Raw genomic sequence first — 14,601 nt, 5'->3', positions numbered from 1 at the left:
TTTAAAAATGTTTTTTAAATCATGTTTAATGATACTAGCTCTTTTAAAAAATAAAAATTATATTTAAATAACAGTTAATTTGTTAATTACTTCAAATTTTAGAAAGAATACAATCTACACTGTTAAGAACATCATTTCAGAATTTTCCTTCGAGAAGATAAAATTTTATTTACAAAACTGGACACAAATTTAATTTTTGAAAAAACAGAAAATCAGAGTATTTAGCAAGAAAAATAGTTTCAGCTAAGCTTTGTAAATAAAAATCAGGGTGAGATATTTTATGCAAAAGCGCAAAGATTGTTTTTTTTTTTTTCATTTCGCCGATAAATATCAAACCCACTGCATCTTATCTCCACTCTCAACCCTATATCTCTTCTCTTCCTCCATGGCTGCTTCAGCTTCGTCTCTCGCTCTCTCTACCTTCAACCCCAAATCCCTTCCTTTCTCCATCTCCAGACCCGCTTCCCTCCTCCCTCCTTCCGTCTCCTTCAAACTCAACTCCCAACCCATTTCCCTCTCCATCTTCGCTTCCTCCGCCGCGTCTCGCTTCGTCCGCAACGTCGCGGTTACAGATGACTTCAACGTAGAAGAAGAAGCAGACAGCATTTTCTCAGATGACGCTGCGCCGCCTCCGCAGCAGGAGCAGTCCTTCTCTGCTGACCTCAAACTCTTCGTCGGTAACCTCCCCTTTAACGTCGACAGTGCTCAGCTCGCTCAGCTCTTCGAGAGCGCCGGAAATGTCGAGATGGTTGAGGTATGAAGAAAGAATCATTCTTTATGCTTTTTGAAGTTGTTTGTGTTATTGTCATAATGGGATTCCGACAAGAGACAAGAGATTGGTTCTTTTTGTTGTTGTTAAGTTGAGATTAGTTCCTTCGTCTCTGTAGTTAATGTTATGTTACAATGGGATTCCGACAGGAGACAAAGATATGTTCTTTTTATTGTTGTTGAGTTGAGATTAGTTCCTTTGTCTTTTGTATAGGTAATCTATGACAAAGTGACAGGACGAAGCAGGGGTTTTGGGTTCGTGACTATGTCTTCTGTCTCTGAAGTTGAGGCAGCTGAACAACAGTTCAATGGCTATGTAAGAAGATCTCTCTCTCTCTCTCTCTACCTTACTTGTTGATGAGTATGCGTTTGTGTGAATGCTTAATGCGTTCTATGCTGATAAGGGTTTTGTTAGATGAGTGAAAAGCTTTAAACTTTGTGGGTGTTTCTGATAAAAAGTCGAAACCTTTGTGTTATTCTTTGTTCTTATTGGATAAGCTTCTTTTGGTTGCAGGAGTTGGATGGTAGACCTTTGAGAGTGAATGCTGGTCCTCCTCCACCAAAGAGGGAAGACTCTTTCTCCAGAGGTCCCAGAAGCAGCTTTGGAAGCTCTGGTTCTGGATATGGTGGAGGTGGTGGTGGTGGTGCTGGTTCAGGAAACCGTGTTTATGTCGGCAATCTCTCATGGGGAGTCGATGACATGGCTCTCGAGAGTTTGTTCGGTGAGCAAGGAAAGGTTGTTGAGGCTAGAGTCATCTACGACAGGGACAGTGGTCGTTCCAAGGGTTTTGGGTTTGTGACGTACAACTCTGCTCAAGAGGTCCAGAATGCCATCAGAACCTTGAATGGCGCTGTAAGTATCTGCTTCTCTGACACTTCCAATGCGATCATTCAGAACATCTTTTGATATACATTTATTGTGGCATGTGTAGGATCTGGACGGCAGACAAATAAGAGTCTCTGAAGCTGAGGCTAGGCCTCCAAGGCGCCAATTTTGAGCACCACTTTCCTATTCTCAAAACCGCATTTTCTGAAGGGTATGTCTTAAACATTGTACTTATAGATGGCCCTTTTTTGCATTAACACGGCTGATTCATCGGATTAAATTGTAATGTTACAGGCGCTTCGAAGCAAATAGAGTTTTGTGAGAGGATGGCAGTTTCGGACCGTACTAAGCTTTTAGCCTATGTTTTTAGAAACGTATGATTAAGATTTATAAGTGAAGACCATGTTCTTGTCTGTCTGAAAGCTGCCATTGAATACTTTGCTTTGGTCTGATTTGGGTGTCTCTCTATTTTGTGGTCTCTTCATAATGAATGCTTCTCTATTTAACATCCTAGTCTCTATGTTTTTTTATCCCTGCGTTTATGAATATGATAAAACACATTTGAAGAGTGAAAGACCACTGAAAAACACTATAATTCACGCAATCTAACCGGAGCAATAAAATATTGTGGAGTGACTATTTGGGTCGAAAATTGGTTAAAGAGAGATCATTCTTTGCCTAGAGACGTAAAAGTCAAAGTTGTTCAATACTTTGAGGCCCAGCTTGTACAAATTATTCTGAGATGGGTTCTTACAAAGCCCAAATGTTGAATGTTATCTATCTTTGAATAGACTAGAAATTTTGATAACTGCTAGAAACCTTAGACCCTGTATCATCTCTATGGAGATTCATAAGTGTTGTTACCTAAATCTTACAACCAAACTAACCAAATTATATTCAATTTCGTAATATTCTAGTAAATTCATTATACCCTTATATATACTACATCTAGATAGTATGATGGATATATATCTGGATAGAGTTTAAAGATTGTTATATGTAAACGTGTAATAATTTAGTTTTGCTGAAACGTGAAAGATACACTTTGGAAGTAGTTTGTGATGATGAAGGGCTCGCTTGCTTCCACTGCTAATTCACGTAGTTCGCTTGGTAATGATTTTACCCACAAATACTTAGTGTCTTCCAGGATTAAAATCATTATATATATAAGGCTTCTAATGTTGTTCCATACTACGTAGTACGTGTAGGAACCTGAACCTTATTTTAGTACAATGGGGACAACTGATATTTGTAAAAATAATAAGAACATAAATTAAAATTACAATACTGAAATATAAGAATAAAGAAGAATTATAGAGTCGAGATGGTTAATTTCTTTCCTTAAATCTTTAAACGCTCTGTAGTGTGACGGTTTCATAGCGCTCAGATTCCTAGGATACAATTGCAGCATTGTTTCTGTTTACCATCACTGAAAAATAGAATCTATCGAACCTAATTTTGTGATGTACTCTCAGACTCAAAAAATAAAAAAAAATTACTAGCATAACTATTCTGAGTAGGAGAAAGTGATTTGTTGTTGTTAAAAGTATATTTTTTCTATAATGATTACAAGCTCTTTTATAGAAAAATAATGAGAAGCACAAATTTCATTCTTCAACAAAAATGAAACTTCTATGGTGCACTAATAGAGACTTTAATTCTTGTCAATTAGTATGTGAATCTATTTCACATTTTGACCAAGAAATTAAAGAGTAAAATTATTATTGTTTTGACAAATTCAAACAAAATAATATACTTTAAAATGAATTTTTTTTTTATATTTTATCAATATAAAAGATTAACATATATTTGATTTAAGTTAATGAACATGAAGTCCAACTAACAAATCAAAACCCAAATCCAAGATCAAATATCTAATGTATGTACATATTTGCTACTTTATACAAGATTCACATTAGACCTCCATTTCTCATTCAAATAAAACTTATTTTTGACATATGAATACATTATTCATAATGCTCAATAAATAGTTCCAACAGTACGTACAATCTCTCACAACAAACATACATGTTTCATGTTTGTTATATATAATGGAATTGAAAATGTTATGGAAATTTAAAGTCCTAACGAAAATCTTGTGGAAAACGTTAGAATTTAGAACTGTGAATCAGGGCGATATGGTGCTGAAAAAAACATTGGTGGAGTTAAAATCGATACAACATTTTATTTTTCATCCTCTCTCTGTGATATCAGCCTATATATACGGTTGAAAACTATCGCTTTACGCTAGAGAAGAGATCGTATTCTTGCTTCTTCATCAATTAGAAGACAATACAAGAAAAGCATTGCTAGAACCCGCAATGTGATCAACGAACAAGCGAAGCTGCTCATGCTCACTTGTTCACAATCAAAGACGACGTCATGCGTGAAGCGATCATTTCATATCGTATTTGTAATACTCTTAAAACTCCTGTGGTGGTTCTGAGTCTTCCGACAACTTAAGTATCTTGATGATGTTCATAACATGTAGACACAGCTCTGGTACTCGTCGTATACAGTCTCTCTTGTCTACCATTTGAAGGAATAAAAAAGATGTTGAGAGTTGAGAGAATAAGGGTAGTAATAAAAAATGTAAATTTGTTTCTTTAAAGAAATCATGAAATTAAGCCTTTTGATTCTTTTTTTATAAAAGTAATTACGATGGAACATGCAGACACTGAGTTATGGGACCATAGCTTTGTGTTTGGTCAGCGCAAGTAGTAGACCCACTTTGACTTATGAACCTCAAACATTGGACATGAACATGTTCCTTCGCTAAAATCCTACAAAACCCATTAACACCTTAAGGACCATATTTCAACCTTATATGTATCAAACAGACTAATGTCGATGCAGTACTTTTCGACATGTCTTATCAATTCGATTTCATGTATAAAAGGAAATATAAAGTTTAATCACTATTTCAGAAAGAGGATTTGACATCAAATATTTTCCTGGTTAGGAAAAAATATATATATGATATTAATTTCTTTCTGTCTCTCGTAAAATATATGTAGATCGCTATTGTTTTGACCAGTTGAAAATTCATATTTGCAAATTGCAGTCCATCATTAATTAACCCAAATTCCCTTCCCAGTTCATACCGATTAATTGGTGGTTGAGAACTAGTGGAAACACAAACGCAAACGGCAAACATGAAGACCAAAAAAAAATTGCAACCTTTTATCACGAAGATGTTTGACTGCATGATTTTTTTTTGTAACTGATTGCATGAATTTTCTCAAAAATAAATAAGAAATAGTCACTTTTATATTGTTTCTAGGGAAATGACGTTCGTTCTTGAATTATCCCCTTCTGTTTTAATATTACTGAATATTATTTCCTTTTATTTTCATTAAATTTCTGACATGTGCACATTCAGTTGAAACAATAGACGAACACAATGCCAGAACGAATCAGCTCTAGTGACAAAGGGGTTGCGGCTGTAACTTCCGTTATACGGGTTCGATTGGCGCTGGAAATAACTATTTACATTGTTTGGATTTCCGGCAAAGAGGCGAAAACACTTTTTTTTTACCAAAAAAAAACTGTATTTAACATATTGTATGCTCTTTTAAATTACTATACTGATTAATAACATGAATGCAATTTTGACTATATATACTGGACAATCCATATAAATGTCTTCACTTTAGGTAGCGGAGCAACATTAATAAATAAATCAACTCCAAAATATGCTAACCTTATTTTATTTTATTTTAAATGCTTATCTTGAAAATTTTGACTTTCTTGTTTAAGTAACATTGTAAAAATGTATGTAAGATGGTTTTGAATGTTGAGGGAGAAGATGCATGGTACGTATGGTGTGGTAACATGCTGTCAATGAGAACATGTGGGGTAAGTTTCAATAGTTGACCAAGAAAAAGTTTCAGTAAAATGCATGGTTTATTAGATTAGGGTAATCTACCTAAATAGCAATTAGGGTAATCTACCTAAATAGCAAGTAAGTAACATCTGAGATTGATTGATGTGGGGGTAGTCTAATAATCTAATTGGTTAGTACTTAGTACTAGTTAGTGATAAGTTAAAATGCGATAGATATTTGACTTTTTAGCAACGGTTTTAACTGTCCTACACTTCATGACATCAACTAAACAACGGATTTGTCCCTTTCTGACCTTTGACTGCCCCTTTTGACCATTTTCAAACACATGTTCTTTTTTCATTTCCTTAATTTGTGGATTTAGCGTCGGTCCGTAAGAAAAAAGAAAAAAAAATAAATAAGTTTGGGGTTCTATTTTCGGTTCAAAGCGGTAAATGCTCTTTTTGGTAAAAGCCATAACTAAAAAATGTTGTCGGAATCATTTCAACCTTTGCTCAGTTGCTGATGGTTAGGCTTTAGAAAAACTAAAATAAGTTGATAAACCAAAAAACAAAAAGCAAATATGTAGAGGTTTCGAGTTTTCAAAACGTCTTAATATGTTTCAGCGACTAATCAAAGCGTATAACAATAGGTAATATACACCAATGCACATGCATGTAGAGTGTAGACACGACCCGTTAACCTTTACCTTTTAACGAACCAAAACACTATCCTCAACAGATAAACGAACGTAATATCACATTCATTCTTTATCCATCAAACAATTTTCAAAAAAAAAAAATTATTTCGACGGACATTCGACAATCAACGGTACTACGGGACCATAATTCATCTAAGATTCTAAACAAATCTACCTTTTGAAGACTCCAAACAATCCCCTCTTTGTTATTTCTGCATTTTTAGCTCTGTTTTTTCATTATCTTTTTGACTTTGACTGTCTGATATGACTTTGAAAACTTGTTGGTTTTATTTGAATGAAAGATTCTTAGGAAAAAAAAACAAAGGGAAAAGTTTACCAGCCTTTTAATTATAACTAGGTAAAGAAGAAAAAGTAATAGTACTTATATTTGTTTTCAGTATACTTAACACTCAATTAGATTAAATTGAACATTTGTTTTTGTAGGAATGAAGAATATTCTAACAAGAATACATATTTGTCAGATAGAAAGTGTGGAGCATCTCCTTCACATGTATAGAACTTGATCGGTTTGTATTATACTAATAGCTTGCCTCACATTTGTCGGCAAAATAATTTGCTCGCTTTATAACCAAGTTACTCTACAAAATCGCATTGAGCACTTTTAATAAGAATCAATTTCGTTAACTGAAAGTAATTATAAAATGGTCAATGTTCACCCCCAAGAAAAGAATTAAATGTCGCCGAATTAGTTAAAGTTTCAGCTTTTAGAACTTTCTAATTTGAACTGAAACTCTTTATCTTTTGAAAAATTCAAAAGTTTAAGCGAATGTTGACATTTTCTAATTACACAAGGATGAGAACTATTAAGAAAATTCAAAAATCTTTACTTATGAATACTTAGAACCCAAAATGAACTATACTTATATGGCAACTAATACTTTCTTAACAAAAATGAACCCGTTAGATGTTCGTTATTGTTAACTTATTATGTAAGTCTTTGACATCATGTAAAATCGTTTGAAGACAAATATTACCCTTTTGTGCAAAAGATAATCTTTCTTCAAAATATATCCATTTTTCAGGTTGTCTTTTTCTTTCTTTCTGTACAAACATATAATTAAAAAGATTCAAGCATTAAACCTCATGTGCCCACTTTAATATATCTCAGGTTAACTAGACTGCAACTATTATCTAAGGGAAACGTGATATCACTACCATCGTCATGGTTATTATCATAAAATTAAAACAGGACGACAGTGAAAAACCCAAGAAGAGTGCGGAGGGAAACTAGCTAGTGAGAGAGACAGAGGTAAATGCGCATGCAGATACTAATACACACTAATCTACAAACAAACTTTTTTTGTTTATAATCTCTATAACCCTACCTAGAAGGAATGGGCAGCATCTACTCACATCTTGGGATTGCAATACTCACACGCTTATACACATATACTAACAAGCGAAATGATATTAATAATGTTGTAAGTGTTTGCTTACAGTTAATAATAATGGGGTTACTGCCATTCGAAGCCAACAATTCAATAGGGTTATGATATATAGGCTTTGAATGAAACTTTTACTTGATATTCTTAAAGAGAGCTATATTTTTCTTAACTATGATTTACAACCATTCTGCGTACTAACACTTGGATATGTTCAGTTTTAAATAGAATTTTCTACCAGCTCACTGCAATTTATGTGTATTATACACCTATATTATAATCAACACGTCTAAGTTATCTTCGGCCACATAAATATTTTTTCAATTTTTCTTTCTCATATAAATTGTAGCATGGGCGTGTATACTTGATTCCTAAGTTCCTATATTAGTAAGGATGTTGAAAAGAGGAAACTTATAAAAGAATCAAATATCATCAACAAAATTGAAAAGGAAAAAATAACAAATGAATTATCCATTAATGCGTACTATATAGTATATCCATAAATGCGTACTATATAGTATATGGAACGACAGCTTAGTTACACAAGAGATGGGGAAAAGCTTCTTCTTTTTTTGTGTGCACCCGATGGGAAAAAGCTAAGAACTCTATTTTCATAATATATACAAAAGGCTAAAATGAATAGAGGAATAAAAAATTGAAGCAATGTTTTTTTTTGTCAAATGGAGCAATGTTTCGTATGCAAAAAAAAAACAAGAAGAAAGGTTGTCTGCATAGGGAGGGTGAATTGGGATACACTTGTAATAAACGCCATAATTCGCTTCGTGTTTCTTATTTCAATCATCAATGGCACAGCTCCATATCACAGACACCATCATCTCATTAACTCTTCATTCTATATATATATATATATATATATATATATATATATATATATATATATATATATATATATATATATATATATATATATCTGTAAATAAATGTGTGTATATATCTATTGGTGTACCCATAACATCTACATGGACTTATTTTTGGTTATTTGTTTCTGTCTTGTTTGCATGAATATCAGTAAATAACGTTTGTACCCATCCTACACTGTCAAGATATAAGCTGTTCATTTTCCTAGTTTTTATATAGAAAGTGAATTATTTGTCCAATTCTTGATAAAGCGAAAAAGCGAGGAAACTTTATCACTGAATCAGTTTAAATACATTTTTTTCATTGGTCAGAGTTTTCTGTAAGAAATATCGCATGAGGGCTTTATTATACTCCCTGTTTGAAAATATTTGATGTCTCAAGGGAATGCACATGAATTAAGGTATACATTTTTTCTTAAAAATTAACATTAAAAATATAAAATAAAACTAATTCAGGTAATCATAAAAACAACTATAAAATATTATTGGTGACACGGTAATGTGAAAGTTTCTGTTATAAGTACTGATGACCAAAACAAAATCAATCCTCGAGAAAAAAATAAAAAAATCAATCCTCAAGATTCAAATTACAAGAATAAGATTTCATGCAATAAGTTCGCATATAAGAGTTGCAAATATTCAAATAAAAAGCATTTTGCGTATTAGGCCGACCTATGTGTACGGTAGGGGTATCACTTGCACCAGGTTAAATTATAGAAGTTAGATTTCCAACCTTAATTAAGAAAATAGATACTTTGGTTAAAGTGTTATTAGCTGACACTCCTCAACTTGAGTTTAAACCTCAAGCGCCGTAAGATTCATATTTTCTAAGTGGTTTTATCTTCTTCTTTTTAGTATAAATAATTAATTTTAACTCTAAAAATATTATGACACAGATAAAAATATATGCTGGATCCGCCTCATAGCCTTGAGAAGGTACTTTTGTTGCACCACGAATTTTTTTTTTTTTGCTAAGAATGTAAATATTCATAAAAATGAAATAGTCAGATTTACAAAAAAAAAGGAAAATCTAAGAAACAGAACTTTTTTGGCAAAAAAGAATAAAAACAAAGTGGCTCTAAGAAAAATTACAATATGTGCTTGCTCAGCACAACCATAGTGACATAAGAGGAGAGAAGTGCTTCCTCATCCTCGCGAGCTGTGATGATCCTCTTGATATCGCGGTCTATGAACCTGAACACTTCAGTTGCAGTGAGTGAGACTTGATTATGGAGAGCGTTGTTACGTTGCTTCCATATGTGGTAGACTGCTACATTTACCACACTCCACACGTGCCGTGTGTGCATTCAACTCCATGAATATTAACGTCAAGGTACCTTAATCACCAGCTCTGTCAGTTTGCGTCACTCTAGAACGGGGCTTATATAGAGTTGTAACCCTTGTATGACGTGTATCACTAATTACAACCTCTTATCAAAACTGGTGGAGATAAGTTATGTATTTCCATGCAGGGCCGGCTTAGATAAGGGGGCGAGCGGTGCGACCGTCCCGGGTCCAATCCGTTGTCCCCCTATTTTTTAATGGATAAGAGACCGATTTTTTTAAAAAAATACATGTATTTTATATTAAAATAAAAAAAGGAGTCCAAATTTTTTATATAAAAGTATTTTTTTTATTTTCATAGATTTCTTTTAAAAATACTTCTGGTATTTTGAAAAAAAACATATATCTATCAGATTTTTTAAAGAAAAATAATAGTTTGAAAATTAAAATTTCTTTTTGCCCCAGGGTCTACGACACATTTGAGCCGGCCCTGTTTCCATGGATAATCTTGAGTTAGTGCGTTAGGTTGAGAAACGAAATAGGAGATGATTGCGAGCATTCATTTAAAGTTGCAATTTGTGAATTCGCGCTGGTTTATATGTTTTAATTTATTCTCTCGTGTCACTGTTTTTTTCCATGTTTGTCTATCAAAATTTGTTTACCAAATACATTTAATTAAGTTTCTATGTTTATTCTCGTAATTGAGTATCCTTAAAATATCCATTTCTTGAATAAAAAACGCAATGAATTAGTTAAGTGTTAACTCACTTTTGAATACTATATGTTAGGATCCCGCATGAAATTTATATCTTCACTAAAATATAATTATAGGAATTAATCCATTGTCAATTAATCTATGATAAGTCTAAATTTAAGAGCATCCTATTTAAAGTCAGAACTTTTTTTTTTTTTTTGTAACTTTTAAAGTCAGAACTTAATTTTAGCATATGTATGTTGGATTTTAAATATTACACTGAGTTATGTCAAACTTTCTTAGGCGAAACTATACATTTTCCCGTGAAAGCTCGCTACAAATAGGTCATATACAAATGTAATTCAATATAATTATTAAATTTCCGTTCTAATTAATTAATATATCACTTAAGAAAATAAATTAATGTAACAAGTAGTAGATGTACTAACATGGAATTTCTATCTAATCCTAAAAATGTGTTCTTCTAACTCTCTTATCAATGATCATTACACAATGGATTTCTTAATAACATATTACTTGTTCTTCTTCCAAAATAATTGGATGTTATGTCTTTTTATTTTGCTAAGAAAAAAAACATTTGTTGAGAATTAACGCAAGGGAGAATTTAGCCACGCGTGCCAACATGAGCTGTATGTGTGGGTGGTGATAGACGCGCGTGCCTCAATCTCCCACGTGTAAATAAAGACATCAACATATTTTTTAGGTGTTTAAATATTTTCTCATAAAAATTAAACTTTTGGTATTTAAATACCACATGTTTCTTTGGGAGGGGGAGGTTTTCTATCTTTTAACTAAATTCCTTTTCCTAATAATATTGTAGTACCAATCAAGTGCCTACTTTCGAAAATAACAAAATAAAAGTTTAATGTTTAAAAATGACTAAATTAAATCGATGACCAGCATGACGAGAAGACGCACTATATAACAACAATGGTTGAGCCAAGAAGCATTAGTGGTGAAGATACACTACAACTCCAAAAATAGAGTTTGTGAGCTTTCAGTCAGGTTTCTTTTACACTCGTTTCTTGAAATTAGATTCTTGTGCTCAAAGAAACCTTAAAACTATTTACCTTTTCTCTTTCCGGACTACAAAGTTAGATTTATCAAAACTTAGAGCTCGGAATCAATGGAGATCAAAGCTGAAACGATGCAAAAGTCAAAGTTCAAAAGAATCTGTGTCTTCTGTGGAAGCAGCCAAGGCAAGAAGAGTAGTTACCAAGATGCTGCTGTTGATCTCGGCAACGAACTGGTAATACATGAATTTCAACTTATTGGTAGGTTTTGAGACAAGAAGATATGCTTCTTTGGTTTCATTGTGTCCTGCAAAACCTTTTCGGGTTTTGATAAAACATGTTCACAAGATGTTTGTTAATGTTTAGGTTTTTCAAATTCAGAGCATTTTTCTTTCTTCTTTGAAACGTGCTAACTTTAGAATATTCTGGTTGCTACTTTGTTAAATGGGTTTGAGACTTTTGAGTCTCAAAGCTTCAATATTGTTTTTTTTTTCTTATCCTTATTAGTTTAGCAAATCTAGGGTTCATGTGTAACTATGTTTTTTGTTCTGCAGGTTTCAAGGAATATTGATCTAGTCTATGGAGGTGGGAGCATAGGATTGATGGGTTTGGTTTCACAAGCTGTTCATGATGGTGGTCGTCATGTTATTGGGTAACTTTCTTATAGTCAAATCACTTAAAAACTATATACTCTGTTTTAATCTCTTCTCTTAACAACTTAATGATCTTTATGGAAACTGTCTTTTGAGCTTGTGATGTAACTAAAGTGTTGGGTTATGTTGTTGATTACTTCAAACTAAACCTCTTTTGTCATCTTGTTGTCACTCTACAGAGTCATTCCCAAGACCCTCATGCCCAGAGAGGTATAACTTTTAAAGTTTTTTTTTAATAAACATTATTATTTGTTTATTAATTTGACTCTTAAGTTATGTTTTCTTCTCTCCAGACTCCCATTCAAACCCATTTTAATCTTCAGTCTTTGCTTCTGTTTTACTCTTTTCCCTATTTATTATAATCACCTTTACTTTTTTTTGTTTTTTTTGAAACACAATCACCTTTACTTAAAATCCCAATATTATGAGCAGTTTATCTTTTCTACCCCCTATTATTTTCCTTTAGGTATCCTAAAATAAAATATATGAAGAAAATGATTAGAAAGATGTTAACTAGAATAGGGTTTTGTAAAACAAAATGTATGTAAGAGATTTCAAAAACATCCAAATATCAGGATTACTTGCATAGACATTATTGCTTTTGCCTGTAGAAGAGTCCAAAGTTGCTTTTGCCCTTTAACTACTTTTAATTATTACTTCCTTTTATTTTTCTAAAAATTGGTGGATGCTCTTTGTTGTGGCAGTTAACTGGTGAAACAGTAGGAGAAGTAAGAGCAGTTGCAGATATGCACCAAAGGAAAGCTGAGATGGCTAAGCACTCTGATGCTTTTATTGCCTTGCCAGGTTTTGTTTTTTAAACCCCATCCACCCAAATTATCAATAATATTTCGTTCCTTTGCACAAAAGTAAATATTTATAAGTTCAAATATTGTTTTTCTTTCAAACAAAGTAATGATGATATAGGAAAACTGGTCAAACCTCAAGGGCTTCTTACAAAATAATGATGATTACAAAATAATGAATGAGAGAATTCAAAGTCTTGAAGAACAAATATTTATTTGGTCACGAAAACAGACTGATTTTGCAAAAGAGAGAAGAAGAAAAATTGGTAAAAACATGATTTCTTGGTCAAGCTGCAGTGCAGTGTGAAAGCTACTGTGAAAAGTTTTTCCTTTATTTTTTAAATGCAAAAATGTAGAATCATAAAAGTCACCATACTCTTTAAAGATAAAGGCCTTGACCCATCAACATCTGGCACTTAAAATTAGATCTTTTTTCTCTCCTCTTTACTCAGATGATTGCTCTGCTTTTTTTAACATAACGGTACTCTGTATGGCTTGTGTAGTCTTGCTGTGACCAAAATTTTCTCTCTTGCCCATTCCAAGCTAAGAGACAAAATCTGAAAGAGTCCCACAAATAGCATTGCCCACACTGAATCTGAATCATTAATGGAAAGTCAAAGTTCTTTCAATGATCCTGCTTTAGTAATCATATTGACACCAATGTACTAATTGTAACAGAGATGGAGAAGAATCTATCATTTGGTTTTATTGTGTACATAAGACACTATTGACTTGACCATGTCATAATAATAATTCAGTCTGATCTCTTTTAACAAAACAAACCTAAAGTGTTGTGTGGTAATTACAGGTGGCTATGGAACCCTTGAAGAATTGCTTGAGGTCATAACTTGGGCTCAGCTTGGAATACATGAAAAGCCGGTAAGAAAACAAACCCTCTTTCATATTTTCAAGAAAGATTCAAACTTTTAAATGAAAATTCAAGAACCCATAATCACTAAAACCAATTTTTCTGCAGGTGGGTTTGCTCAATGTTGATGGATACTACAACTCTCTGCTCTCATTTATCGATAAAGCAGTGGAAGAAGGATTCATCAGCCCTACTGCTCGTGAGATCATCGTCTCTGCTCCTACTGCTAAAGAGCTTGTGAAGAAACTAGAGGTAATTAAAGTAAAATCGAGTTGGATTGTTTCTGCATTTCACCATAATCTCATACATTGTTGTTGTTGCAGGAATACGCACCTTGCCGTGAAAGTGTTACGTCTAAGCTTTGCTGGGAGATGTAACGGATTAGAGAATGATCAAGATCAAGAACTAATATATATCTATTATAACTATCTAAATATTTTATATATAGATATGAAAAATGTCTAGAAGATTTTCATGATTTTGATCATACTAAAAAAGGAATAGATTCTGTTTAGTTGGGGTAAAGTTTATGTAAATTATTAGTACTAGTACTACTGTCTTTTAACTCCAAACTATAATGTCTTGACCTGTTTAAAGTTGATCTTATCGGCTAAGTGAAGTCTTGTCACAACAAAATAGTGACACATGTGGAATGTTGAGGCAAAGTTAGATTAAGTGGTTGAGTTTGGTGTGAATAGATGAAGTTGAAACCTAACTTATTATAGGTTCCAAGTTAAGATAGGATAATGATGATGATGCACATAAAAGTGTGCAACTTATACTTCTCCACAGCTTCAGGAGTTTGATAGTGGAGTAACAAACAGTAAAAATTAGTTATATAACCAAATCAATCAATCAGTCACTCAA

The 14,601-nt window shown here is 32.9% G+C and overlaps 2 protein-coding genes across 2 annotated transcripts; both read left to right on the top strand.

Annotated features, from left to right (window-relative positions):
• The first annotated feature begins 257 nt into the window (after positions 1–257).
• On the top strand, positions 258–2,124 carry LOC106441071 (RNA-binding protein CP29B, chloroplastic). The gene is made up of 5 exons (XM_013882851.3): positions 258–754; positions 983–1,084; positions 1,283–1,621; positions 1,701–1,805; positions 1,889–2,124. The coding sequence occupies exons 1-4, from the start codon at positions 281–283 to the stop codon at positions 1,764–1,766; spliced, it is 981 nt and encodes a 326-aa protein (XP_013738305.2). The 5' UTR covers positions 258–280; the 3' UTR covers positions 1,767–1,805; positions 1,889–2,124.
• An 8,554-nt stretch (positions 2,125–10,678) lies between these two features.
• LOC106441067 (cytokinin riboside 5'-monophosphate phosphoribohydrolase LOG3) lies at positions 10,679–14,306 on the top strand. Its single transcript, XM_022699013.2, has 7 exons — positions 10,679–11,646; positions 11,965–12,062; positions 12,243–12,273; positions 12,768–12,867; positions 13,675–13,745; positions 13,843–13,986; positions 14,058–14,306. The coding sequence occupies exons 1-7, from the start codon at positions 11,524–11,526 to the stop codon at positions 14,109–14,111; spliced, it is 621 nt and encodes a 206-aa protein (XP_022554734.1). The 5' UTR covers positions 10,679–11,523; the 3' UTR covers positions 14,112–14,306.
• Positions 14,307–14,601: the final 295 nt, after the last annotated feature.

The sequence above is a fragment of the Brassica napus genome, chromosome C3 (genome assembly GCF_020379485.1).
Source record: "Brassica napus cultivar Da-Ae chromosome C3, Da-Ae, whole genome shotgun sequence".
NCBI classification, from domain to species: domain Eukaryota; kingdom Viridiplantae; phylum Streptophyta; class Magnoliopsida; order Brassicales; family Brassicaceae; genus Brassica; species Brassica napus.
This window is presented reverse-complemented; position numbering and strand designations above follow the sequence as displayed.